The sequence below is a fragment of the Pungitius pungitius genome, chromosome 7 (genome assembly GCF_949316345.1).
Source record: "Pungitius pungitius chromosome 7, fPunPun2.1, whole genome shotgun sequence".
Classification (NCBI taxonomy): Eukaryota; Metazoa; Chordata; class Actinopteri; order Perciformes; family Gasterosteidae; genus Pungitius; species Pungitius pungitius.
In genome coordinates, this window is record NC_084906.1 from 2,441,417 (window position 1) to 2,468,370 (window position 26,954).

A 26,954-nucleotide genomic window follows, 5' to 3' on the forward strand; every position below is an offset into this window, starting at 1 on the left:
CTACTCATGTGAGTGGAGAAATTGGGAAGTAATCAGGTTTCACAACACCTAACGTCATTTTAATTTGTTATAGTTCATTTCTATAGCAACTTTCAACAACATGTGTGATTTTCAGGGTCATTCTGCTCACATGTGGAGGAGATCATTGTGCCTCATTATGGGCCTTTTAATAACTTATGGTTTCTAAGCACACGAGACACACTGGTTTAGTGATCAAGTTAGTTAGAGACCTCTGCATCAGACCAATGCAAGACTATCAAAAATGTACTTTCATTACATAAAGTATAAAGAACTAAACTATGCTAAAATTGCACTAGTTACCTTTAAAACGTACCGTCAGTGTTGAAGTGCTGCTTGCTAGCTTACCTTTGGTAGCGGTAATGAAACGGACACCGTGGTCAGGCATACAGCAGCTAACCTAAAGCCCGCTAAAGATGCCACTTCCACGCTCCACAGCGTCGGGTTATGAATGATTAGTGATACAAACTCATGAACATTTGCTTTACCGTTGATGCTTGAAACCCTCTCAGCACTTTTCCCACTCCTATGATTGTTTGGTCGCTAGTGGTTACAGGAGTGCGCGCGTGCGTAAGCGTTTGGTGAAGAGGGAGGGCCGGCAGTGACCGACATATCCAAGAGCCAATCGGATCTTAGCAGCCAAACGACGTTAGGTTGTCGTAATGTAACCTACCTGAGCCATTTAGATTGCTTGAGGAGTTTGACCGCAAGGCAACGTACGAACACGCACTTCCGAAGTTCAACCGGGTTTAATCAGTTTACTTAAGTTATGACTCTTACAACACAACAATATATTGAGTCACTTGAATCGTGATTTTCTATTTGACCAAGACATTTTGGACATAACGCTAAGTTTATTAACTTACAGCGCAACATTGGTAAGTATCTTCTACACGACAGAAAATCCATATTTAATGGGTTCCCTAAAACGGAAGCTGATTGAGGTTGACTCAGGTAGAAGAATGAGCTGTTTGAATAATGTCCGCTGGTTTCTTTTCTTCAAATGAATAAGAGGAATAATAATTCATACATTTCCCTCCAGTAGTTTATCACCCACACCTAGTTTAACTTTGAAGAGTTTAATGAAAATAAAGAGTAACACAGTGCAACAAGAAAAATCAACATCTCAATCTTCACAAATAAATGATTTTTTGCATGACAATTGTATTTGGTTGAACAGCACTAATAACAGTACAAACTATAGACCTTTTTTTGGTCAAACTATTTGCTACTTGTATACAACTTGAGTCACTGTCTTATTAAATTGTAGATATGGAGGAGTCCAGTTATTTGTATGACGTGCTCGAGGCGAATGGCTCCCCTTCCTGGGACGACCAGAACCACCAGTGTCTGGACGAGCTGGACAATGTGGAGTGTCTCAGAAGGAAGATCAAATTTTACTTTATGAACCCTTGTGAGAAGTACCACGCCCGTGGCCGAAAACCATGGAAACTCCTACTGCAAATCATCAAAATAGCCATCATTACTATCCAGGTAACAATCTCAGACATGAGCTGGACATATGTTCATGGTGTTGCTTCAATACGCAGATAATCGTCGTGATTTCTTCCTGTATCCTTAGTTAGTATCTTTTGGGCTGAGCAACCAGATGGTTGTCAGGTTCAAGGAGGAGAATCTGATGACTTTCAAGCACCTTTTCTTGAAAGATTACGTCAATGGAGGCACGGATGTGAATGCTGTTTACAGACAGGCTGATGTTTACGATCACATCGATTACGTCCTTGAACAGGTGACTGACTTCTTGCTTTGGTTTTACTTTCTTTCTCGGAAGGAACAACAAGAAAGCATAATTTTATTTTTATTTTTGTGCAGGTTTGTTTTGAATTCAAGCACGACATTTTCTCTTCTCCTTTTTCTTTCCTGTAAATCATTACTGGCATTTAATGACATATTTGGTGTGTGAACAAAGAGCTTAACAAGCTCCCCCGATGACATGTAGCTTGTCACGGGATTGGACTTTGTTCCGTGTTTTTTTTTTTTTTTTGGAGCATTCATCATTATTGTTTTGTCAATTTGTAACTGCATAACTCTAACCCTGAACAGTTGTAACAAATAAGTAAATTGTTAATTCCTAGTACGGACATCTGCACAACATCACAGTAGGCAATCACGAATATGAGAAAAATGGTACTTTCTACAACCCTGTGACAGTGTGTCAGGAATTCTATCGAAACGGCACCATCTACCCGGGCAATGAGACCTTTGAAATTGATGTCCAAGTACAAACTGGTACGTATGCGTGATCGTTGGGAGTTATTTGGGGAAACACAATACTGAAACCACGTCTAATGCTTTCAGTTGTTGCTTTTCTGTTGTTGACTTTCTTCCTCTCTAACAGATTGCGTTAACGTTTACCCGATGCATCATCCGTCATCGGGGGAAGCGCTTCCAAATCTTCAATTGCATTTCAAAAGGTCGGCACGTAAAACAATTTAATCCGACACCTTCTCCTTCTCCGTTTAATGCGGTTAATGCGAGACGCCGCTCTGTCTTCCAGAATGCTCACGGTCAAGATCACGTTTGTTCTTAAGGCCATCAATTTACAGACGGTGAGACATCGAGAACTGCCCGACTGCTACGACTTTACTGTTGTTGTAAGTCATTTGAATTGTCCGATGATGATGATGATGATTTGACACATCCGAGCACTTTTAGCCTTCGCTGTTGGGTTTAACTTTGACTTGAACGTGTCTCCTGTTTAAAAGATAACTTTTGACAACCGAGCGCACAGCGGCAGGATAACGGTCGACCTGGAGAGCGACGTAGACATCAATGAATGCAGAGACTGGAAAGTAACTGGAGCGTGTGAGTTTTCTGAGCTGAATTCAGCATGAACAACGTGTTCATGTCTCCGGACTCGTTAAGCTTGAGCCATTTCATCTCCTTGTTCCCTCAGCTGCTAGAAACGTATACCTGACTGTGCTGTTTGACTGCTTCATCATTATAACGTGCATCAGCTCCTTTGCCCTCTGCACACGCTCCGTGGTCAACGGGATTCGACTGCAGTTCGTAAGTTAATTAAAATGATCGAACACTCTGCCAAATCGATTGTGTAGGATGGAAGATTTTACATTCTCAGTTTAGTAATTTTAGTAGTTTGATAATGTTGGCTTTGATTTTCACAAGGACAGAGATATCTTGTATAAAGTTATTTCCTCTTATTTTGATTGTTTTTGAATTAACCAATTGTCATAATGTATATGAAAAAAAAAGTAACTAGTGTAAACTTTTTTTTCTGAATTATAGTGGATCAGGATTATGAAGTGACATTAAATTGAAGTACCTCAAAGCTGGGCTTGGGGGTTAAATACATGCAATCACATTCAATATTCATCATAAATACTGACCAACAGGATCTTCTGTATTTGTTGTAAACAGGAGTACACACTCTACAGCAGAAACCAAGTACCATGGTCAGACAAGTTGGAGTTTCTGAATGGTTGGTACATCCTCATCATCGTTAGCGACACATTGACCATCAGTGGCTCCGTTCTCAAGATGGAGATCCAGACAAAGGTAATGTGGTAATATTCTTTATAGATAGTATGACTGAGATCAATAACACTATTACATTATGAGAATATCAGAAGTCATCTGCACTGCATGTGTATAGATTCATTCCTTCAGTCCTCACTGTCACATTTTTTTAGGTCCTCACTAGTTACGATGTCTGCAGCATCTTGCTTGGGACCGGTACCATGTTTGTCTGGATCGGGGTCATCCGCTACATGGGCTACTTTAGGAAGTATAACGTAAAACAAGATCATTCATTTAGAACACATTTTCTCTTTTAAATTTTTTGTTTTTATGGGCATCACATGCAATGTAATAATTCAATAATACCAATGCCACATTGTTTACGATAAATAATCCTGTAGAATGCAAAGACAATTGTCCAACTTGTCTTATTGCTTTTAGATTCTCATACTGACGCTACGGGCCGCTTTCCCAAATGTAATCCGCTTCATCTGCTGTGCGGGAATAATCTACCTGAGTTACTGCTTTTGCGGCTGGGTCGTCCTCGGCCCGTACCATGAGAAGGTGAGGGTTGTTGACACAGTGCAACGAAAGGTCTGCCAGACTTTTAGAAAATCTGAATCTGAATTTGTTTTCAAATTCTGTAACAGGTTCTTTTTATCGAAGTTATATTCTCCCACTGATTTACTTCTGAGGTAAATTTGTTTTAAGTAGTATTTCAAGGTACTTGTATTTTATACCATGAGGGTTAGACATCACAAGCCATACATTATTGGCTTGTTATTAATATCAACACCTTTTATCAGCTGCAACTTCAAAAGTAATAAATAGATGAAAGGACCATTCCACATAATGAGCACTTTTGGAACCATCTACTCAGAAAATTCTTTTCTTTTACTTGACCATTAAATTCAAGCCTTTGACTTTTTGTTTTAGTTTCGTACCTTGAACACCGTGTCGGAGTGTCTGTTCTCCCTGATCAACGGAGACGACATGTACCCCACCTTTAAGGACATGAAGCAGAAGAGCAGCCTGGTGTGGATCTTCAGCAGGGTCTACCTCTATTCCTTCGTATCGCTCTTTATCTACATGGTCCTCAGCCTTTTCATCACGATCATCACAGACACCTATGACACCATTAAGGTGACTTTACTCATTTTAGATTGTATGTTGGTTAATCCAACAGTAATATTTCTTTTAAGCTATTCAAGCAAACTTAACTCTCACTTTTTGCCAATTATTTAGCAGCAGCAGCAGAGTGGAACCCTGACATCAGATCTGCAAAAATTCATGTCAGGGTGTACAGACCCACCGAATTCTGGGATGTACAGACTTGACGAGAACAAAGGCCTCTTGAACTGCTGCCTTGGCAGGTACGTCGAATGCAGCCCACACTATTTAATGTGGATACTTTAACTACTGAATGTCTTAGAAGCACAAATTAAATGCAGGCACGCTGTGCCAAAGCATTTTTATGTTCCATGTAGTTTTTGGCCATAACTAAATCTAAACTCATCTTCTTTCAGGTGCAGGAAAAGGCTGACTTCGGAGGCATAGCAGGTGTTTCATATGGGTATTAAAAAAGGGATACAGTTACAATTATAGTAACAGTATATAGCCTGTTAAATATTCGATGGGAGCCTTAGAAATGCATTATGCCCTTGGTTCTCATTTGATTTTACGTTGGAGCACTTACAGTGCAGAATAAAAAGTTTGAGGATATATAAAGTCTGTTTTTTATGACACACAGAACACTTCTAAATACTTTATTCCGGTGTGTAGAGGTTAAAACAGAATTGGTCACTAACATTTGAATGTAATTTGAAAAGATCCCAATGTTGTACATTGTAGATAATAAATCATGGTTGAATGAGTGTGTTTTATTTTTACATTATCAAGAGAACGTTCCAATACAAAAGCTAAAAAACCTTTTACCTCACATCAAAATTTTGTTGCAAAAATAAAAATCCCATTTCTGGTCATGGCAACAATACCCATACAGTCTTGAAGCAATATTGGGAGGCAAATACTGTAAATGGCTCAAATAGTGAGGACCTCTATTTCCTACAAAGAAAATCTGAGTTATTGATGGATACATCGATTCAAGAAAAGATGTAATTGTCTTTAATACTTAATGGGAAGGAAATGCATTGCAATTTGCTTAATTGCTTGAGATTCATGTCTTTAGTCCATCATGAAGCAATAATCCTTTTAGTTTGGCTTATGTCCTTGAGTGCCTTTAGTCCAGACAACACGGCCCAGTTTGTGAATGGCTTGCTGCAAGTCTCCAGAGTAGACCAGTTTGTCCAGGATTGTGGAACCACAAAAAGGTGATGGCATCTTAAAACATCCATACATCAAATACCCAAATGCCTTTGTTTACAGTCACAATGAGCAGTTCCGTGCAGTCTCGCACAGGTATTGGGGTTTTAAAAAAGAAAGGGGGGGGGAAAAAAAACAAAAAAGGAAGCTTAGTTACTTCCTTTACCTTAAGTGATTGTTCACGCGTGGAATCAGTCTGGTTTGGATTGGGTAACGCCAAGAGGGGGCAGGACTCGCTGCTCCTCCATCCTGTTGGACTGCGAACGCACAATGAGACTGAAAAAATCTTCATCTGGAACGGTTGGTCCCTTGCTTTTAGAAGGTGGAGCAGCACACCTCTGATCGTTCAGTCTGGAGCCCTAAAACATTGACAAGAGACGACTGAGTGCAGTAATGAGCTGATGCATTCTCCAGAACACGAGCAGCCGTGTATACTTCCCTGACAAAGTGGAATGCTTTTATGCAATATCGATCTGTGACAATTAAAACTGTCACAGTGAATAATGTTTACTAAACATTAAATTAGCTCTTCCTCCCCCTCGAACAGCAGGCTATATACACACACACACACACACACACAGGTGTTATTTTTCCTCACCTGGCACTTAACTAACATGTCAAAGAAGACATCGTCCCCTTCAGGCTTCTCAGCACTTGCCTCGAGGCGATTGTACAGGGAGGGTGTGTGAGGCGCATCTGTGCTGGAGATCGGGGCTGGGGGGGGGAGAAATTGGTATTAGCAATGAAGTAAGTGGCCATACTGTCAGAAATGGAAGAAAAAAAAAAAAACCCTGTCACTATTGCGTTACCTTGTGGCGGGGCTTGATCTGTGCTGGAGGTGGAGGGTGTACGAGGCAGGTTGGAGGTGCTGTGCCGTAAGCCAGGAAAATGCGTCGAGCTGACTTGTTGGTCGTCCAGACGACGGGCCTGGGAGCTGCCCAGCCGCTCCAGGAAATGACCAGGATCCTGCAACGGTGTTTCGCATCCCAAAATAGCTAGAAACATAGGGTACCGATTATGTGGGTGGAAACAGTGGCTTGTTTTCAAATCACAGATTTTGGGTGGCGTATTACTTTGAGTCATCCTTGACACAAAACTCACAGGATTGCACAACATGTAAAATGTAAAGGAAACATGCTGCATTCACACCATAAGAGCAAAAGTGACTCATCACCAGGGCAGGTTCTAAACATGATTATTAACTGGCTTGTCTTCAATGAAGAACAAACTTGTAGCCTAATCAGAAAATAACTTTAGTATTACATATGGTGTGAACACAAGGGGCGGACTCACATTTCTTTTCAGCTACGGGAGGGGATGAGGAGGGAGAGGAATGAGCAGTGAGGTGGCTCTGGCCACCCAGTAGGGAGCACCTTTGGTCGTCCATTCTGTTGCCCTGGAAACGAGAGAGGAGGTCGAAAAAGCCATCCTCTGCAATAGTGTCCCGTGATCCAGGCTAAAGTGTTAAAAAAAATAAAAAGACTTAACATTAGGACATGGCTTCACATTATTAATTCCAAAAAAACCGAAGGGTTGACAGCATGAACGTACTGAGTCCCAAATCCAAAACAAATTGCACTATTTCAATTATTGATCAAACCAGATTTTATCTGTACATTCTCAGTGTGTAATCCTTTTGTCAAGTTGTGGGCTGTATGCTACACAAGAAAAATGAAAAATTGATAACCAGTTGTAATATATACAAGTTTATACTTCTGTATTTATGATGAACAAACACATCTTGTGTTTGATGACGGAGGAACTTTTAAACACTGTACGTTTGATACAAAAAGGCATTATTATTTTTATTTACACACAAACTGTCGACTGATGTTTCTGATTATTTAGAACATTTTCCTCAAACGGTTTGTGGGGGGGAATGGGATCATTTAGAAGTACCTGAGGAGACCCTGGTGCTTCCAGCTCAGGAGCAGAGTGCTCTTCACACTTTTCGTGCTGATCCTTAGGAGGCGATTGGAGGTTCTTTTGCTTTTTGCTTTTCAGCCGTTGGAAGAGGAAGAGCTTTGTAGAAGACTTGATTGTGTTGTTTTTTGTGGAGCCGGGGAATACGTCTTCTTCCCAGTCCTGTACATCCAAAGTGTGTTGAGATTGACAAATTTAATTAAATATTACAGACCGGTTCATGTCTGAGGTTTACCAACTACAAATTGGGTGAACAGGATCTTGTGGGAAATGAATGAAGAATTTGACATGACAAGAACAAAAGATTTTATGTGGGTCCATGTGTTCCACAAGGCTGACTTCGTTAGTCTTGCAAATAAAACAGACTATTGCTATGCACCACATTCAGCAAAATTGCACCTTCCACTTTAGTGCACAAAAAGCAGTTGGTTAAAAGAACTTAAATTCAATTAATTCAGTAATTTCATACGTACCGGATGTGCAGATGAATTCCCAGTTTGATTTGTGTCAGGACTTTGACTCCTTCCCAGGTTCTCTGCAGAGCCTCCTACCCTTACTGAAGACTTGACCCCTGAAAAAAAAAAAGTTACCAAAGTTCAACGCATTGACCACTTAACATTTGTACAGTACACCGATTCACAATTGTAACGGCCTATTACCCGAGAATGAATTTGGAAGGACGCCAACGGGCAGAGCAGAGCTGGCGTTGCGGAAGCTGTTGGGGTGAAAGCTGGACTTCAGGCCTACGACCATCCGTAGGTCAGACAAGTTCATCCTGGCTGTCTCCTCGGCACTTTTGTCACCAGTCTGAAACACCAAAGCGAACGTAAGCATTTCACTATAAAACAAATGATGAATAAACTCTTAATGTAATTGCAATTTATTTGTCTGTAAAAATCCTTTTGGAATACATACGCTTTTTACAGAAAAGATATGATTCCCTGCTTTTCACCAGGCAACCCCTAGAGGGGGGTGTGGCCTGATTGCAGCTACTGATTGCACCCTGGGGGGGTGGGTAAACCGTAAACAGTCACCTCTTTGGCAATTTCTAGATGCTTCTCTGCAAAGTACATGGCTTGCTGATGATTCCCCAGGGCGGTGTGGGCATTTCCTAGACTCCAGTATGCTCGTCCTTCGCCGACTCTGCAGCGAGACAACGAGGGAAACAGGCTCATCAACTACAGTTGAGATTGCGCAATAATGGGAAGGGCACAGAATAAAACTTTTGTGCTGTACAATCCCAAAAACTTGATCTTAAAATATAGTGCATCTGCTCATTAAGAAAATTAAATCTCACTTATGGGCACATTTCACTGAGGGTGCAAATATACTGTTCAAGAATAGTATTAAGCTTATTACAAAAGCAATAATCACAGAATTCAAATCACATTTGTTTTTTACAGAGCTTAAATGACAATGTAGCTGTGCATGTTTATGTTACCGGAAATATTACCGGTTCCCACATTTTCATTATACTTCAAAGACAGTTTGGCAGAAAGCAAACAACAAGTGGCTTTTTTGCCAATACCTGTCATTGAGGTCCTGAGCAATGACTAGATGTTTGAGGTGGTAATCAATGGCTCTCTCATAGTCCTGCAGTAGTGTGTAGGTGTTGCCCAGACTGTAACAGGCCTGGGCCTCCACAGCTTTGTCCTTCAAAAGCCTGGCCAGCTGCAGAGTCCTCCTGAGGGCGAAACCCAAGCGTAAGGAGACGGTCAAAGAATGTCTCGGGTGGGGCAGGAGAAAGATCTGTTATCTGCTACTTTCTTTGTGAAAGTATTGTACAATTGAGAAAATACTGGATTAAAACATTGTAATGGCATCAACTAAAGCCTCTGACAAATCCATGTGTGTACACGTCTGTGGTGATTATAAATCCCTGTATTGGACTTGCCAGTGTTAACTTATTTCCAGTATTTGTGAGCAACGTTAACTTCCATTGTGAAGATGCATTTTATTTTCTCACTTTTACTATTAATTTTGTATTTATACGGCAAACTTGCATGTTATTGTTGAAGGACAGAAAATAAAGCATTTTTATTTCAGGATCAGGATTAAGAAAACTAAAAAAATCAGCACGTTAGACATACAGAAACATGTGCCAAAGACCACCATGATGTCAGAAAGGCCTTCAGCCTCCTTTACTCACTTGTAATGACCGGCCGCCACTTCAAACTGGCTGAGGAATATGTGAGCATTGCCAAGGTTACAGTGGGCTCTCCTCTCAGCAGACCTATCCCCAAACTCTTTGGCGATGAGCAGCCGCTGCCAAAATATGGTGCATCACTCAGGTTAAAACCAAACAGGGACAAAAATCAAGATGGACACATCCTTTAACATCCTGACATTGAAGGAAACCAAAAAGGTCTGCGGATTAGAACTACTTCCTCTTAATAAAAACAGTGTTGGGGGATTCATTATCAGAAATGGAATATAATAAACAATTAATCATTTCGCCGCCGTGTGCGTCTCCTTCTCCAAACAACCATACGTTTATTCTTGTACACTTGTTTGCCGGTTGGGACAAAGCCTAGCAGTAGAGCCTGCAGGCAGAGGGAGGGAGGGAGGAATGCCTGATCCTATCGGAGATCTGTGTGGTTCGTTATTGAACAACGCCTCCCTAGTTCTTTGGAAGGAATGAAGCATATTTAAAGACGGTGACACGTAGAAGACACGGACACAAATGTCTGCTCCCCACCTTTTCGTGTGCCGCTGCAGCATTTTCAAAGTCTCCCAGAAGATAGTAAGTGTTGCCAAGGTTACCATGGGTACGACCTTGGGCTGCTCGATCGCCTAGGTCCTTCACTAGGCACAGGTTTGCTCTTTGTAGAAAAATGACATCAAAGAAACACATTGAGGCATTTTTCACAGAAAGAATTTTTTAATTTAGCCCTTTACTTGAGGAAAAAAGATGTTTATCAGGAAAAACCTGAGGTAGTTCTTTTTGCAGTTATTTTTTCCACTCTTTTGTTCTGGTGCAAGTGTTAACTGAGGATGCATGATATGACTTTGGTCTTGGTCTGAGGAACAAAGCCATTCCTCAGGAGTTTTTAAAAATAAATGCAAAACAACAGATACAACGTTGTTTGGGATACCAACTCACTCATAGTACTGCGCAGCTTTCCTCAGGGCGATCTTGGCCTCCTCCGGGAACTCTCCTGGCTCAGCTCCTCTCCAGCAGATGCTCTTGCCATTGGCGTGGTAAACGTTTCCGAAATTATATAGCGCTCGAGCCTGCCCAACCTACAGCACGCACACCAGATTTTTCACAGACGGAAACGGGAGTGACCAGAGCAATAATTATATACTTAAAATACACTGACACCAGACATGCTTGTGTTTTGCATGTGGGCTGGCGAACTATTCTAGAAGTTGTTGCGCCGACGCCTCGCCGTCATCGTGCATGCAAAAACTATTCTGTAGCTGCTGAGCAAGTCATGTGGTGCTGTTTGGAAACTATTTCTCATTCAGTCATTCTAAATCAAAGCAAACGGGCCCTTTAGCCATTGACTGGACTTTCCAATTACAGAACAGTGAGTAGCTATGCATTGCCTGTTTATTAAGAGAATGAGACTAAAAGAGAACTATTTGAGCTTAACCTAAGTGACGTCCTCATTGTAGTTCTACTGACCCACCTTGTCATACATGGCTCTGGTGATATCCAAATGTCTTTGGCAACAAACTACTGCTTCATCGTACCGTCCTAAAAGCTTCAATGTGTTCCCAAGATTACCACTGGCTTTTGCCTCACCGGGTTCATCTCCAATTGTTCTAGGAGTTCAAATGAGAATTAAAAAAAACATGTGGAAATGATTAGACTGGAATAATATTGAATTACTGAAGGCGAGATACACAACAGGCGAGAAAGTAATTTACACTTGCAAGCAGTGAAACATTGGAGATCACAACTTAAATCCATGAAGGGGCAGATGGTTAACATTTAACCCAATGTAGCATGTTAAATATTATGGTGTAGCATTATGTAGCAGAATATATTTTAAGAGGATTTACCTCGTAAGTGTGAGGTCATGGCGATGGTACTCCAGGGCTTTGTTGTACTCTTGAAGGTGAAAGTAGGCATTGCCCAGCTGGCTGTAGATGGCACTAAGTATCTGAAGGTCCTCTGTTCCAACCTGGATGGCAGACTCAAAGAAGGACACGCCGGCCCGATAGTCACCAGACTTACAGAGCCGCTCCCCCTCCAGAGCCAGGTCCAGACACGATGACTCCATCCTGCAGGCAAGAGGCATTTCAATGATCATCCCTACATGAACATTGATACTTAGAAAACTTATATCAGTCTGGGATGATGATTACTACTTGATGGTCTCCACACCCTTCCTAAAATTAAAAGTCATCGGTTTCCAGCAACCTTCATTTGAAGGATGCAGGCTAAGAAGCCGGTCTACAAACAGTAACCATACAGAGATGATATATGCTAAGAAACATTTTTTTTGTTAAAATAATTTCGCAGTTGCCAGCATTCGGTTTAATTTGAATAAGTCGAGGTTAATCATGGCAAGCAGGGGTTAGACATGGATTTCCTTTCAAGTTGACTTTGGAGCCCAAAACGGACGGCACTTCCTCCCTGTCCGTCTCCTGGCCCACCAGCTAAATGCTTCAGGAAATGAATGCTACGGTCGGGGTTGAGGGCTACAGGCCCAAACAAACAGGACAAACTACAGCGTATTCCTGTCCACTCAATATATGGATTTAATATTAGTTACACATTTCAGTTAAATGTTACTCCATGTTAAATCGTAGAATCATCCTCATTCACCAGTACTACTTAAATACAGCTTAGTGGAAAGGACACAAGTATCATTCCTTGACAGCAGTGAGTTTTTATTCTCTGCACATGTTTTCTATGATAGTTTGCCCTGGCATGTTGTAACATTTAGGGATAATCTGCCAGGAGTAGGATTTTTTTTTTTTTTTTTTTAAAGCTATAAAATAGATGCATGATCTTTTCATTGTCTGGATTAACGTGCTCCCTGACATCTAACAGTCGGTGCCCCGGGCCCACGTACCTGTTGCCTCTGCCCATTCGGATGCAGCGTAGACAGTTCGACACGACGGACATTTCACGCTTCCCGATCACCACCTCGAGCGAACACAGCTCTCTCAGCGCGACACAATTGACCTTGTGTTCCCCCACGTGCACACACATAACGCACACGGCCGCTGCGTCCCAATTACATTTAAATAAAAGAAAACACGACTCCCGTGGATCTGCCGCCCTCCCTCAGAGCGCTCTGCTAACTGGTAGCAACACAAAAAGGACTTAATCCGCTCAGCGTCCACATTAACCTTAAAGGTCAGGAGCTGTGGCTGGAAACCTTTTGTTTAAGTGAGCACAGATTAACACCAGATTTTCACCAAGCGGAAAACAACAACAGGAGGATGGTTTAGCTGATTATCGTATTTCTCCATAATAGCAATTGCTAACTTGCTATCCAAGCCACCGGATGGTGTGTGTCAGGTCCGATTAGGCCGGATCTAAGTGGTAATTATAGACACTTTAAGTGGCCCCAATGAACCCTAAGGCTATTTGCTCAACACTCCAAGAAATAATCATTCCACGGGGGGCAGCACGGATAGACATTTTACTGCAGAGCAGTCGTAAATAATGTTACATGAATTTGCATGAGATGCTTTATTTGTTGTTGGATTTCTATATTCTGGATGAATTCTCACACCAAAGATTAACAATCCCTCCAAAGCTTCCAGTAACTTAACCACTTGTCTGCACCGACGTGCCCTCTAGGGAAGAAACAATATGGAAAAACTACATTTTTAAACACATCATGATGACATTATTTACCGCTAATCAATTACAAATGACTCCACTTGTATTCAATGACTTTGAAACATCGTAATGTTATCCAATTGAAGACTGGTGGCCTGCCAGTCATTCCCCCAGCCAGCTTCAAAAGGTGTAGCATCATGTTTAACCAGAGTTTGGTCACAGGTGTGTAGATTTTGTTTGCACATGTGCAGTATCAATCAAGCAGATGTGTCCCGACCGACAGGTTGTTGTTGTTCCTGTGGAGCTGATAAGTTATACAATTATGCAAAACAGGATTGACTTGCATACCTGCTAATCCCTGAACTAGCATGACATCTAATAATCAAGATGAAATTGAGAAAAAAAATCCGATACGATTTTAGATTTATTCAAGAGAATCTCACAGCACCCTTAATGCAGCTGGGCTCTAGTGCCGTTACAACTAGACGAGCAGGTATCTGGTTATCAGATTGTTTTCAGCAGCGAGCACTGACGAGCCTGCAGTTTATTGACAAAGAGGAATTCATCTTGATAGAAAATGTGGCGGTGGCCCACTGACTTGACAAGGCTTGTGTGCAATGACTAACGTTACAAAGAGTTACGCAATATTGACTACAATATGGCCTGCAATCGGGCGCGTATTCTCACAACTGTTTGTCAGCCCATGAAATATTTAAATGAGGGCAAGTAAAGACCTCCAGTGGTCGGATCAGCACCCTTCATCGGTTTGAAAATAACGCGTCATGTTACGGCCACATAAAGACATCTATGGACACAAATCTGTAAATATATGTAAAATAATTAAAGGAGAGATGGAAAATAAAATATTGGTATGTAGAGTATGCCACTAATTATGCTAGAGTTAAACCATTAAAGCTTTTATGCCAGAATATGTAGGACACAAATATGCAACTTTCTAAAGATACCAACAAAGAAAAATATAATTTTGCAATTACCTTATGGTTAAAAAAAAAAAAAGAGCATAAATGAAGGCTACAGTTAATGTGACACTTAATACGCAGCATACCTCTGGCGGACATGATGTAAATGCTCCCTGTCCTGCAAATAGCGCACAGAAACGCTGCCATACATGACAGTCAGCCAGGAGGTCCCAACAAGAGCCGGACTGAACCACATGAAGGATCCCCGTCAACTGCCAAAATACAAGGGGCATGAAAAAGAAATCTGGAGATTGACAAGCACTCGTCTTCCAGGAAGGCTGAATGCCGTCCAGCAGGGTTTGCAAAAGACAACGCCAGACATGAGCAGTCACACAATGCGATCGTTGTCCCGCCTCTTATTGTGAAACCGGAGCTGGGAAGCAGGAGCAAACACTCACTGAACACCAGAAACCTCTCGTTTCATTTATTCAACAGAGCACAGTCACTGCGAGGTTTAAACGTATTTGTTGATTCACACCTTTCCGTTAACGCAGAAGCTCCCAGCTGTGGAGCAGAACGGACCAACAGAAAAGGTCTTTGCAGCATTTGTGATAAAGTTACTCAAATTAAATATAGTTAAAAGTAAAAAGGCAGTACTGGCACATTTCCCCTCATGTTTCTATATTTTGTAGATATAACTAAAGTAAAACACTTGACGTTTCACTTTGTGTCAAATAGAACATATAGTTTAGTTTTAGGGGGAGCTTCCTGTGAGCGATATGCGGTAGCCACCACGACTGAAGCCAAATACAGTGATAGTAGTAGTAGTGTAACTGACAAAGCCTTGTCTTTATAATGAAAAATATAAAAACCAATCTTAGGGCAAGAATCAAGAAAATGGGGGGTGGGGGGGGGCAGCCTGAGGCAAAAACTAAATCCATGTTCCCAATAGTGCTTTTTCTATCATAAAAAAGGTCAACAAAAGTGCACACGGTAACCACAGCAGACTTACTGAATGAACAACCAGTTCAGTCTGGGGACTATAAAAGGGAGCAGAAGTTTGGGTCAAAAAGTGACCTACGCAGAGCCTCGTGTTCAACAGACACAACACATTCACTTGACACCACCCATTACTGCTCAGAGATGATCTACTGCACAAAGCCAGATGCTACGAAAGACACCAGATTCATACAGCGAACACAAGGAGGAAATCTCCCATCGTAAAAAAAGTATCCATGTTCTGGAGAGAAACATTTTCAGCAACACTGGCTTCGTAAAGAACTATCAGGCGGAGATAGAGAAACTCTCTGACCAAAACAACCAGATGTCCAAGGCAGCGATGAAGAGGCAGAACGCTGCGGAGATCCTCTCAGAGACCAAGACAAGCTGTTGAGCAAAAGCTCTGAAGTAGTGCAGCATGACAAAGCCTGGCAGGAGAAGTACGATTCACGTGATTCGAAAAGGGCCTGGAACAGAAAAAGCAGCGCAATATATGTTAGTTGTTACCGGTCAGCTGAGGACAGAGTGTGCATATTTGTGTGTGAGAGAGAGAGAGAGAGATTTCAGCGCGGCAGTATGGGAACGTGCTACGCCTAAACCAGCTGTGGACCGATACAAGTGGGGCCAGATGTGACACAGTTGAGCCGAGCGTCCAATCATGATCTTGATATGTGAACATTATAGATGTCAGTAGAACATAGGATTCGCAAATCATGCGCTTATTGTTTTGATCGTTTTGGCACGCAACGTTGCACTGAGCTGGGCTGGTGTTGTTTTCCTCCAGAGTGGCTTGAATGAGTCCTTTATCCTATGACATCATCCACTGACTGACTCGTTTTCACCCAGAAGACCTCAGGCTGACTGTGCCACTTTGGTTGGTTGAATCATCCTGTAAACGACGTAGTGCGCAAACACCCCACGGGTGAAGCACCTTCTGTTGCATCATCCACAACATCTGGAGAAACACGCCTAGTAATAAGTCACCTGGCTCTTTCTGGCCTACATGTTTTACTTTTTTTTTTTTTTTTTTACCTGTGTTGTTTGAAATGGGGTTTGTGGTTCGCTATCAGGGTAAAGTAAGGTGTCATGTGCCGGCACATGAAAATACCCCTGGTAAAAAAGGCACAGTCGATTGGACTCAATCAACGAAAATTATTTTAAATAAAAAAGTAATATCAATAACACTTAATCAATAAACCAGAGTTTCATTAAAATAAAAGAAACCAGAGTTTGCATGTTAGTCATTAAAGATAAGTTCTCTTTGATATTCCACTCAAATGGTCAAGAACAGTTCAGTTTCTGTCCAGCTACCACTTCATGAATGCGGTTTCATGACTTATTTCTTCACTTGTGTGGAAAGCTACAGTTGAAAAGCAGTGCAGGTATGAAACAGAAACTAAAACAACAACTCTTTGGATGCCCCGATGTATCCTTCATGTGCTGCAGATGAACCATAGCGTTTCAATAGGAATACACCCTAACGACCTTTGTCCAATTAAGGGATGCTCTCTGAAGTGCAAAACATATTTATATTTTCTTTTGAAGAACGCTTCATTTGCGGGAAGAGTCATTAGGGACTCGACCCTAACCCTGCGTGGGAAAAGAGGTCACTAGCAAAGTTAATTAAAAAAATGAATCTCAGCTGCAACACCATCCCCTGAAGGCTGCGTTCTAAGAACAGCCTTTGGAGAATAACGACGTGCTTGATCAATGAATTAAAGATGGATATACACACACTACTTGGTCACATTCATGAGAATATATTTAATAATGCTTTGTCTTAAAAACACCAGGTCTTCGTTACGTAATACAGGGAAGTTGGATATTAGTTTATTTTCAGTCGTGTCCCATGGTGACTCTTTAAGAAAACGTCACGCTCGGGAAGCTGAGATGAGTCAGTTCGGTATGAACGTGCCATCACGTGACGTCTAGACCCGTTCCACGGCAGACGAGTTAACGTCAATTAACCAAGGTGGGGACACGTCCAACAGTCCCTTACAATAAATACACGAGCCAGTAAGAACTTAAACAAAAGGCCACGCAAGTGAGAAAACCTTCACGTTCTGCGAACATGACTGACACCACCACCACAACAACAACAAAAAAAACTTATTTTCAAGTTCCTCCCCTGACGTTAACTTGACGTTACCTCAAGCCCAAGTACGCGAGTACTCCACAAACATGTCCTCGGCTTCGGTGAATCCTTCCCCCGGGGACCTTGTGCAGCGGTCGTCGCGCTCCGGTGTGTAAAGCACTCGTTGTGTCTCAGCAGGACGGCGACTCCCGGAGGCTCGCGAGGCGGACGTTGAACAAGCCCCTCCTCGCGCGGAAATCTGCCTCCAATTAGGAGTCCGCGTTTGCTGCCTTCATGCTCCATCGGAAATGTTCACATCATGGCTGCTTAGAACGATCGATCGCGCGGGCGTTTGAAATGTGCGCTTTAAATTAGACATTTATGAGGTGGGGGGAATTTTGAGGCCCTTACCGATGACTTCAAGTTATATTCTATGCAGCAACATGGAGCAAAAATACATAATTAATCAAACAGCAAGTTTGCAAGACTGGTAGTTCTGGCAGATTTGAAGGTCTCTCCCGCCCCCTGTCGCACACAGTGGTCGTGTGTTTCCATTATACTAACACATAAATTACTGGTCAGATTTCTAAATAAAACCACCACAGAGATACGTTATGAAAATAGATTTTCCAGGATATACTATCACTCCAAACGGTATTGTTTGTTTTTTATTATGCACAACTCAATTCACACTTTAAAGCACAGTTCAGGATGCCACAATCCTACAACTGTCGCACAATTATTTACTTCTCCATGTACATCCCCGTTTGCTCTCCTTACTCTATTAATTGGTATTGTTCATTTAATCAATGTTCAAATGGTCAATGTAGTCCTAGAAACTATTTTTCTAGCCGTCTAATTGTGGTTTTATGGAAGTAAATCTGTGCCATCGGGGGTTGAAATAAAAAGTTGATTGAATTTCTAGCACTGAATATTTATGCATTGAAATTATGTACCTGAATGTTTTTCAACATTAAAACACCGCAAAAAAATTCAACCTAAAAAAAAAAAATGTTGAAATATTCGAAATGGAGGCTACAATATTCAACCCAAATAAATTCAACCTTGGCACACCAGCATCCGGGACACTAAGGAGGAGCAATCGATTCTAGATTCAAGATCAGGAGCGTGCGTCAAGCTAAAGGAGCGAGCACCCAAACACCTTCGGCTTCGGATTGTATCCATGTCCAATAATAACGGGACTTTAACTCTTCTTCATGCCATCAGTGTGGCAACGTATGAAGAAATACATAAAAGAACATATAATGTTCACCCTAAACCAAAACGTTTGCTTGCCACTGACGATTTACAACTCTATTAAAATATACAAATCAACTGAAATCCCTTAAGCTCGGTTGGCCAAGTGGGTAGCACAGCCGCTCTGTGACACTACGTTATTTTGCGCGACACGGTTCGAATCCCGGTTGTGGCGGACTTTTAATAAATGTTCTTTTATGTATTTCTTCATACGTGGCAGTGACGTAGTGCTCACTTATACAATCGTAATCGCTGCAATGGATATGGGATGCATTTTTGAACATTTTCAGAACAATATGTTTGCAAATGTGTGACGACTCAAGTGACGGAGGCAGACAACACCTGCCTGCCGGGGGGAAACAAACACGCACCCGTAGCCAAACCAGTAGGTTCAAAAACCAGTAGGCACGTAACACCGGGGGAAAACAAACACGCACCCGTAGCCAAACCAGTAGTTCAAAAACCAGTAGGCACGTAACACCGTCACTGAAAAATGGGTTCTCGTTTCAGACTTTACGAGCAAATACAGGATCCCTTTGAGATAAATTCTAAAGCCTCGCATTAAGACGTACATCCCTTTACGTAAGACTCTGCGCTACTTGCAGGTCGCTGTGTTGTGCCAGATCCTCAATAACGTTTACCCATGGTCATGAAGACTCATTTAACGTTACGTGGACTTTGAATGTCGCTTAATACCCAACTGAGATCGGCTTGTGCCGCTGTGAAAAAGGATCCTTCCACCGACGCTACTGCGGTTATTCCTGCATGTCCTGTCGGGTTTATGCGTCTGCACGCTCCGTTAAAGCCGCTGCCCCCCCCCCCCACTACGATACAGCGGCTCATCTGCCTCTTCAAGCGCGTTCCTGGTTTTCAAAACTCCGCCAATCACTCCTAACAGCTTGTCCAAGGATCTCAGCATCATTAAATGAATTCAAAACTAGAAGAAGAGGCGTATGTGAGCGGCTGTACGCTCTCGTTTAACTTCCGCTTAGTTCATGTCCAACACAGTCTGTTAATGTACAAATGTCAGCTGTCTATTACGGAATCTTACAGACACAAACCACACTGATGACATGAAGAAGAGTTAAAGCCCCGTTATTATTGGACATGTTTACAATCCAAAGCCGAAGGTGTATTGGGTGCTCGCTCCTTTAGCTTGACGCACGCTCCTGATCTTGAATCTAGAATCGATTGCTCTTCCTAATTGTCCCGGATGCTGGTGTGCCAAGGTTGAATTTATTTGGGTTGAATATTGTAGCCTCCGCATATTGGTGTGCCAAGGTTGAATTTTTTGCGGTTGAATATTCTAGCCTCCATTTCGAATATTTCAACATTTTTTTTTTTTAGGTTGAATTTTTTTGCGGTGTTTTAATGTTGAAAAACATTCAGGTACATAATTTCAATGCATAAATATTCAGTGCTAGAAATTCAATCAACTTTTTATTTCAACCCCCGATGGCACAGATTTACTTCCATAGGTTTTCCCCTAAAATGTAAAACAATATAAAAATATCTTAGTGCTGAAACTAAATTAAGTTAATAATTGAAACACAATTTCTGACCGATCTTTTTAAAAGTCTGTTAATGTTTTTACATTTTTTAACAAAGTAAAAGTATAGATCTGATCTCAATCCAGCAGGTCAAAAGATCAGCACCAAAGTCTAGTGTTACAGCCAAATTATGTACCTATAGATAGTATGTCAGGTCTTGTAGTTCACCAAGCAGTTGATAGAAGATACAAACATGGTTTTATTAAAATAGTTTGGAATAAACTTGTCAAATACAAATGGTTTTAGCCTCGGCTGCCTTTCGGATCCGTATTTCAGCAGCAGCGGCAGACAGAGAGTAATTTCAGAACCAATGAAAAGAGATTCCTCTCATTAGCACAAATTACTACACGCTCCCAGTGACACCGTCCAGCCACCCACTGGTTAAACTGTGGTGTATCGAGCTGGACCAGGACAGGAGCGGAAAGGAGAAGGCCCACTGGGGAAATCAGACAGGAAGGTGGGGTCATGAGTCGGCGAAGTCTCTGTCAAGGCCTGCCGCTTTTGGCGGTCCCGCCTTTGGTAGCGGAAGTTGAACGGGGGTCGCAGTGCTACGGGGCCCCCGATCTCCTCAGAGGACGAAGAAAGCGAATCAGCCCCTGGGGGGCGCTGTTGCTGGTTTACTAGATCCTCCGCAGACTCACTGGAAGATGAGCTGAGGGGGTTAGAGGAATTGACCGCACCAAGGGGGTCGAACGGCACAGGAATAATGGGTGTGGGGTCAAACAGCTCTGGATGAACAGCAGGGGGCAGTGTGGGGTCAGAGGGAACAGGCAGAGGATCAGTCATTGGTTCTTCGATCAGACGGGGGGAGGTTGGCATCGTGGGGTCCTGGGGGAAGTCGTGACCTTGGGGATTCACTGGTCTGAAGACGTCAACTTTCTGTAGACGAAGAGACAAGGTCACACTAAAAGGGTATTTGACAAACTCACTCGCGTTGGCTGCAAAGCGAGCCTCGGCCTTTGCCATATTACATTACACACCACGGCTCTACAAAGGCGGGAGAAGACGGCATAATTATAGCTTAGAACCATCCAATTTGAAATCTCACACATCAGTTTAAACACACAAAAGCGCAGCATACATTTAAAGGCACAACACTAGATATGACAGAATAATTATATAGCCAATGGCAATCATTCAGAAAGTTAAGTTAGAATTTAAAAAGTTGCTTTCATAAACCCTGAAACAAAACAGCATAAAACATTCATCAAATCTTGCCGAGGCACTGGGTTATTATGTTTCTAACTGCAGTCCCACACAGTGAAGTGACTGGCACTTATAATACATATAATACATTTTTTTGCAGAATGTTTCCACTTGACTGATTCACATCATTTAATGCATTTGAATTTTTCTGTTCTTTTTTGGGCTGTACAATTAGTGTTAAACCCCTCTGCTGTTCCTTTCCTGTGTAATACATTTTATGTCGGCGAGAATCTAGTAGTCAATAGTCCAAGAGTAGTTTCACATTAGGTCAGAGTATCCCAAGGAATCTGATGTACCATGTTTGTTTGTTAAGGAAGAACTTTAGGGCTCGGATAACCGTAGAAATATGTTAGCAACAAGCAGACAGAGGACAGAGTTTCAATTGTTTTGTTTTATTTTATATATATATATATATATATATATATATTGATCGTATGGGCCTATTTCTTTTGTAACTGTGAGAACTAACTGTTCCCACTTTCTCTTAATTCATGTAGTGGTCATAAACTTAATATGGCCATAATGCAACCAACAACAAAGCCAATCCCTTGTAAAGTACCAATTGTTGGGTTTCTGATTAGATCAATATTTCCAACATCTTCCAGTACCTGCGCTTTGAACATTTCACACGACACCTGGACATCAGGATTTACTTCCAAGTCTCCGTGCACAGATCCTGCGCAAAAACCTGCAGTCTGAGACAAAAAGAAAACGATAGAGCAGAGAATAATAATAACATAATAAATTAGGAAAGGAGGAGTGCTCTGTCAGTGCTTGTTTGAAAAATAATCAATAACTGCAGCCTTTCAGTGATAAAAAGTCAATTTATGAAGTAACACTACCAGGAGCTGCTTCAGGCTGATTGATATCCATTTAAGTTTTCTGCACAACATTAATTTGTGTCACAACAGTGTCAGATTGTCAGTACAGAAATCATTTACTTTTATTAATAGAGCACCTTCAGGCAATGCTTTTGCTCTCGGAGGAAACATTTCTACGTGTCCAAATATGTGTAGTCGGTTATTTATATATATATATTTTCTCCCTGTGCTGAGTACCTCCGTGTCGGACTCGAGTGTCAGCCGCTGGCAGGTGCCTCTTTCTGTCACTCCCTCTGGACACTCCTGGACGATATACTCCACAAAGCTGGTCTTCACAGGTGCAGCCTGGAATATATCAAATAACATGGTAACATGAGAGCAAAACTGGATACTTGTACATAAAGCACCAAAACGTGTTAACTAAGAAGAATGAGCTTTAATCTTTAAAGTGAACTGTTCAGATTTCTCATTTTCTCCCCAAACAATACCTTGCCCAGACTGTTAATAATATAACAATATTTTTTTTCAACCTTGTCGACGCTTGTGTCATTATGGCATTTGTGCAGTAAAGGTACATCTGACACACAAAGGCCCAAAGGCGCGCTGTGCCATCTGCACATGAACACCCCGAGATTCATGTCATCTCATCACAAATGTAACACATTCAACACATATTGTTGTGTAATGACATTTATTCGTCCAACCAGAGTTAATGACTTTGTCTCTGTCCATACCTGCGCTGCAGCTCTAGTGATCTTCTTCACTCCGAGCCCTGCACCCACCGGTGACTGTCTCCTGTAGGACGCCAGAGTGACCTGAGCAGCAGCCACAGCCTGGGGGCTCTCCACTGGAAGCAGGGTGGGGCAGGTAGGACAGGTCTGCTGGAGCTTCTCCGGGGGATCTACAGGGACCGGACATGGAGAAAATAATAGAACATTTGTACAGTAAGTACAACAATAACTTGTCTTGTGCAGAATAAAACCAAGCGTTGAGTAGAAGCAGTTAGCAGGAAACATGTTGTTGAACCATGAAGCCCCCCCCTTTTAATTAAGGTGTTTATTCTGATACAGGTTTGACAATGACAGAAAATAATTTATGACATTGCTCAGAAATGTATATATTTGCAGTTTAAGCAGATATCTGAACAATAACTTAATATCCTGCGTAGGCCCTTAGAGGCCTTTGTGTGATATTAAATACATTTTGAATAAAAGTTGGAGATTTGGGTAGTAGACATTTCTCATGACCAATGTTTGGATCTGTTGTAGTGGAAAAAGCACTGGTGTTATATTGTGTATTTGTCTAACAATATTGCCAATGTTACCTGGGACGAGAGTGCAGTCGTAGCTGTACAGGTAGGAGTATCCCTCGATTGTGTGGAGCATGGTGGTGTTACAGATGCCAGAGATTTGCTAAAAAGAATAAAATAGAAAGAAATTCTATAGTTATACCAATAAATGTCGTTTCCCATTCGGCAACATGTGACATACCAAGAACAATCCAATTCAAAGTTAGTTTAAAACTACTTTTCTACAAGATTTAAGGCTACCAGTGGTCAGCATAAGGGTTCAACTATTTTTCTAAAAATATTAAGTAGGATACAAAGAAATGCGCTTGTATTAAAAGTTAAACCATGAATTTGAGACATTTCAACAGTCTTACACTGCCCTATTTGCATTACGCCAGGGAGAGTCAGACCTGTGTAAACCTGTGTGTGTTTGTGCGTGTGTCCTACTGTTTCCATGAATGGTCTGACGTCACAGCGTTTCCATGGTTTCGGGCTGCCTATGTGACACTTGGTCTCCAGGACATCCAGGTCCATGTAATACACGTTGCCTGCTGGGCCCTGACACGCACAATGCAAACACAAGCAATAAGAGAGTGGAGGTCCAAACAGCACTGCATGCTCACCGTGTCCAACAGTACAGTTACATGCACCAATATATAAGTAATGGATGGAAGCATTGCGCCTGTTAGTATTGATTTGTGGCTCAAACGTACTGTGAAGTACACACATTGGTTCAGTTACATCTTTAAGGAACCGTTTAGGAGGTGCTCCACGTAATTCCCCAGAATACTTAGACAATATTGATTTAAGCAGTCTCACTGAAAACCAATTTCAGCAGGTGTAATGGCAGGCTTTTCAGGTCATGAAGTTAAACTGTGCCTCTTAAAAGCGATCCATCCGGAGGCCCGGGTTACGATAGCCTTCAGCAGCTGACAGCATGAAGTCCATAAAGCCTGTTGTTCAAGCTCAGTCCCAACGGTCCCGCACCAAAACGAGCTGGACTTTCGTTAATGCTCACTTCAGTCTTAATGGCCCTTTTTTTTTCTTTTCGTGAGGCATGAGAAGGGATTCTTATGCGGCGACATAACATTCTGTACATCAGTTCAATTGGTACATTCGTCATAAGCAACATGCACAGATGATGTCTTTCACAGTGCAAACACAAAATATTTGCACACTAAGGTAATTGCTGCCGTTTCTCACGTCTTTGATGTAGAACAGGGGTTTCCAAAGCCGGGTCTAGGACCACAATATTCGTTATCACATCCCCGGAGTTAAAATCAGCACATTTTAAGAAGAGGGGGGGCTTCTGATTAAAAGTTTGACTGTGCGCAGTCATTTGTAACAACGAAACGCAAATTGTTTGAAACGGAACCCCGCTGACATCAAGATTGGCCACGGTTGGCTAAATTTTTTATCAGTGAGTGACTTTCTTTTTTTTTTTTTTTTTTCAAAGGACTGTTTTGACACATCAGCCGCAACAGAAGGCACAGCACCCTTTCCAACCCTCTCCCCCATGTCAAACATCAACAAATCCCCCCCCCCCCCCGCTGACAGAGCCATTACAACAACCACAGGCTGCTTCTCCAACTGGGATTCTTTTTTTTTTTTTCTTCTTCTTCTTCTTTCTCTCCCCCGCACTGACCTGGGCATGCAGGTGGACGTTTGCAACGCGGTTGAGGGCAAACTTGTAGCCGTCGGTCCGATCCTCATTGATGTAAGTGACAGCCAGACGAGACAGCTTCCCCACTGCCGGGTCATTGCAGGGGATGGGCGCCAGTTCAACCGGCATCAGCGCCAAACCCTCGCCGCGCACACCCAGCATGGGAATAGATGGGAGGGATAACAGCAGTAAAAGAGTGCAGGTGGATTCGTCCATGGTGGCAGGCGATCCAGAGAGACGCTAAAGGACGCAGCTGCTTTCAAAGGCAAGTTTGTTCTCTTGTGTTTGCGTTCGGCCCCTGCAGTGACTTTTGGAACCAGAACTGGACGCAGATGTTGACACGATGCCAAGGACAAAGTTTATTTGATGTCAGAGAGCTCATACTTGTGAATGAACTTTTCCGTGATTCATTTACACTCTTTCCTCGCTGACAAATAGAATTGTCAATCTGTAATTGTCACGCTTGGAGTGCTGGTGCAGGCGGAAGGAGGCAGGACTCAAACGCAGGAGTTTCAAAATGTCCAAAATGTGCTCTTTGTTCAGCACAAAACCGAACTGAAGCCGAAGAACGTGCACCAACGATGACTGACTGAAGACAATGACGCGACCAGGGACAACAGGCACACGGGGCTTAAATACACAAGGGAGGTGCAGGTGATTGGACACAGGTGGGAACACTCAGGCAATCACAGGACAGGACAGGACAGGAAGTGATGCTCACCCAGAGACACGAGAGACAAGAAAACAACAAAATAAGACAGGAAGAGGACCCAAACCGTGACAGTAATAGATAAAAAAAGATTTGATGATGATCAATGATGATGATGATGATGATATACATTTTTAACATGCTATTTCAATCGCTAGTCTTGATCTGGGAATACATGTGGGGCATTTAAGATGCCTAGTTAAAAGAAATAGTTCACATTGTCTTGACATATTGTAATAAAGAATGACATGGAGTCATATTTTTGGCTAGAAAACAAGCCTCTCACCACAGGGGGGCACTATGAGTCTGGTGAGCTGCACTGGTGGGTAATGGGGCCAAACTGATGTTCCACCAGTCAGAACTGGGTTAATGATCCCCTGTTACCCAGTGAATTACTTGCTGATGCATTAGAACCTCTTATTCTCATATTTGTGTTTGTTGTCTGGATTTTATTGAAACACACAATCAGGTTTCAGATTGAGCCTTAATTTGACTGAAAAGTGTAAATAAGAAATTGTATTCATTTATGCTGTTCCAGATCACTGTGTTGTTTACAAAAAATCAATTTATGATAAATGTATTAATTCATTCAATCAATTTCTCATAAATGAAATGCATAGTATATATATTGTTATAGCAGTTTAACCAGGCTCGACTGGGCTTGCTATGGGCGGGGTTAACATTGACTTCATTGTCTGCAGCTCCAGGTGAAACATATACACACTCACACACTAAATCAGCCATATTTGATTAATTCTAGTTTTAACACAGCTTTGAAGTATGAAACAAATTACATAAATGTTTCAAAAATCTCATCTGTGGAAATACAATTTTTGAAATTCAGTAAATCAGTTAGTAGCTTGGCTCCAGATACGTCAATGTCGGTTTGCTCGGTTCACCACTTTTATGTAGACTGAACTATTTGAAAATCTGCTAGATGAACTGGTGTAACATGCT

At 42.0% G+C, this 26,954-nt stretch overlaps 3 protein-coding genes across 4 annotated transcripts; 1 reads left to right on the forward strand and 2 right to left on the reverse strand.

Moving 5' to 3' along the window:
• The first annotated feature begins 621 nt into the window (after window positions 1-621).
• On the forward strand, window positions 622-5,176 carry mcoln3b (mucolipin TRP cation channel 3b). 2 transcript variants are annotated; one of them, XM_037469882.2, is made up of 14 exons: window positions 622-896; window positions 1,289-1,512; window positions 1,601-1,768; window positions 2,115-2,268; window positions 2,378-2,453; window positions 2,537-2,633; window positions 2,745-2,844; window positions 2,936-3,048; window positions 3,418-3,555; window positions 3,690-3,791; window positions 3,958-4,080; window positions 4,453-4,659; window positions 4,762-4,889; window positions 5,043-5,176. In XM_037469882.2, exons 2-14 carry the CDS (start codon window positions 1,291-1,293, stop codon window positions 5,071-5,073), a joined length of 1,659 nt encoding a protein of 552 aa, XP_037325779.2. In that variant the 5' UTR covers window positions 622-896; window positions 1,289-1,290; the 3' UTR covers window positions 5,074-5,176. The 2 variants fall into 2 exon arrangements, with proteins under 2 accessions (XP_037325779.2, XP_062419490.1); XM_062563506.1 differs by having other exon boundaries at window positions 4,765-4,889.
• Window positions 5,177-5,586: 410 nt separating this feature from the next.
• On the reverse strand, window positions 5,587-17,731 carry LOC119216767 (G-protein-signaling modulator 2-like). The gene is made up of 15 exons (XM_037469880.2): window positions 17,579-17,731; window positions 11,773-11,994; window positions 11,397-11,532; window positions 10,865-11,004; window positions 10,460-10,583; window positions 9,911-10,026; window positions 9,290-9,445; window positions 8,796-8,904; window positions 8,421-8,568; window positions 8,235-8,332; window positions 7,738-7,923; window positions 7,132-7,294; window positions 6,648-6,833; window positions 6,437-6,552; window positions 5,587-6,197 (listed from the first exon to the last, which is right to left on the reverse strand). Exons 2-15 carry the CDS (start codon window positions 11,991-11,993, stop codon window positions 6,030-6,032), a joined length of 2,067 nt encoding a protein of 688 aa, XP_037325777.2. The 5' UTR covers window position 11,994; window positions 17,579-17,731; the 3' UTR covers window positions 5,587-6,029.
• Window positions 17,732-20,691: 2,960 nt separating this feature from the next.
• Window positions 20,692-25,670, reverse strand: si:ch211-262h13.5 (uncharacterized protein LOC571127 homolog). The gene is made up of 7 exons (XM_037470376.2): window positions 25,271-25,670; window positions 24,073-24,183; window positions 23,662-23,749; window positions 23,072-23,238; window positions 22,575-22,682; window positions 22,125-22,211; window positions 20,692-21,189 (listed from the first exon to the last, which is right to left on the reverse strand). The coding sequence occupies exons 1-7, from the start codon at window positions 25,502-25,504 to the stop codon at window positions 20,692-20,694; spliced, it is 1,293 nt and encodes a 430-aa protein (XP_037326273.2). The 5' UTR covers window positions 25,505-25,670.
• Between the last annotated feature and the right edge of the window lie 1,284 nt (window positions 25,671-26,954).

What these genes read in the sequence shown, in the direction of transcription:
- mcoln3b (XM_037469882.2), top strand. Translation starts at nt 1,291, where the DNA reads ATGGAGGAGTCCAGTTATTTGTATGACGTGCTCGAGGCGAATGGCTCC. An exon ending in TAGCCATCATTACTATCCAG is followed by an intron (nt 1,513 to 1,600) that starts GTAACAATCTCA and finishes CTGTATCCTTAG; the next exon opens with TTAGTATCTTTTGGGCTGAG. An exon ending in ACGGGATTCGACTGCAGTTC is followed by an intron (nt 3,049 to 3,417) that starts GTAAGTTAATTA and finishes TGTTGTAAACAG; the next exon opens with GAGTACACACTCTACAGCAG.
- si:ch211-262h13.5 (XM_037470376.2), bottom strand. Translation starts at nt 25,504, where the DNA reads ATGGACGAATCCACCTGCACTCTTTTACTGCTGTTATCCCTCCCATCT. An exon ending in TCAGACCATTCATGGAAACA is followed by an intron (nt 23,750 to 24,072) that starts GTAGGACACACG and finishes TATTCTTTTTAG; the next exon opens with CAAATCTCTGGCATCTGTAA. An exon ending in CGACTGCACTCTCGTCCCAG is followed by an intron (nt 23,239 to 23,661) that starts GTAACATTGGCA and finishes CGGTCCCTGTAG; the next exon opens with ATCCCCCGGAGAAGCTCCAG.
- LOC119216767 (XM_037469880.2), bottom strand. Translation starts at nt 11,993, where the DNA reads ATGGAGTCATCGTGTCTGGACCTGGCTCTGGAGGGGGAGCGGCTCTGT. An exon ending in GCTCAGGACCTCAATGACAG is followed by an intron (nt 8,905 to 9,289) that starts GTATTGGCAAAA and finishes GTCTCGCTGCAG; the next exon opens with AGTCGGCGAAGGACGAGCAT. An exon ending in CCTTCCAAATTCATTCTCGG is followed by an intron (nt 8,333 to 8,420) that starts GTAATAGGCCGT and finishes TTTTTTTTTCAG; the next exon opens with GGGTCAAGTCTTCAGTAAGG.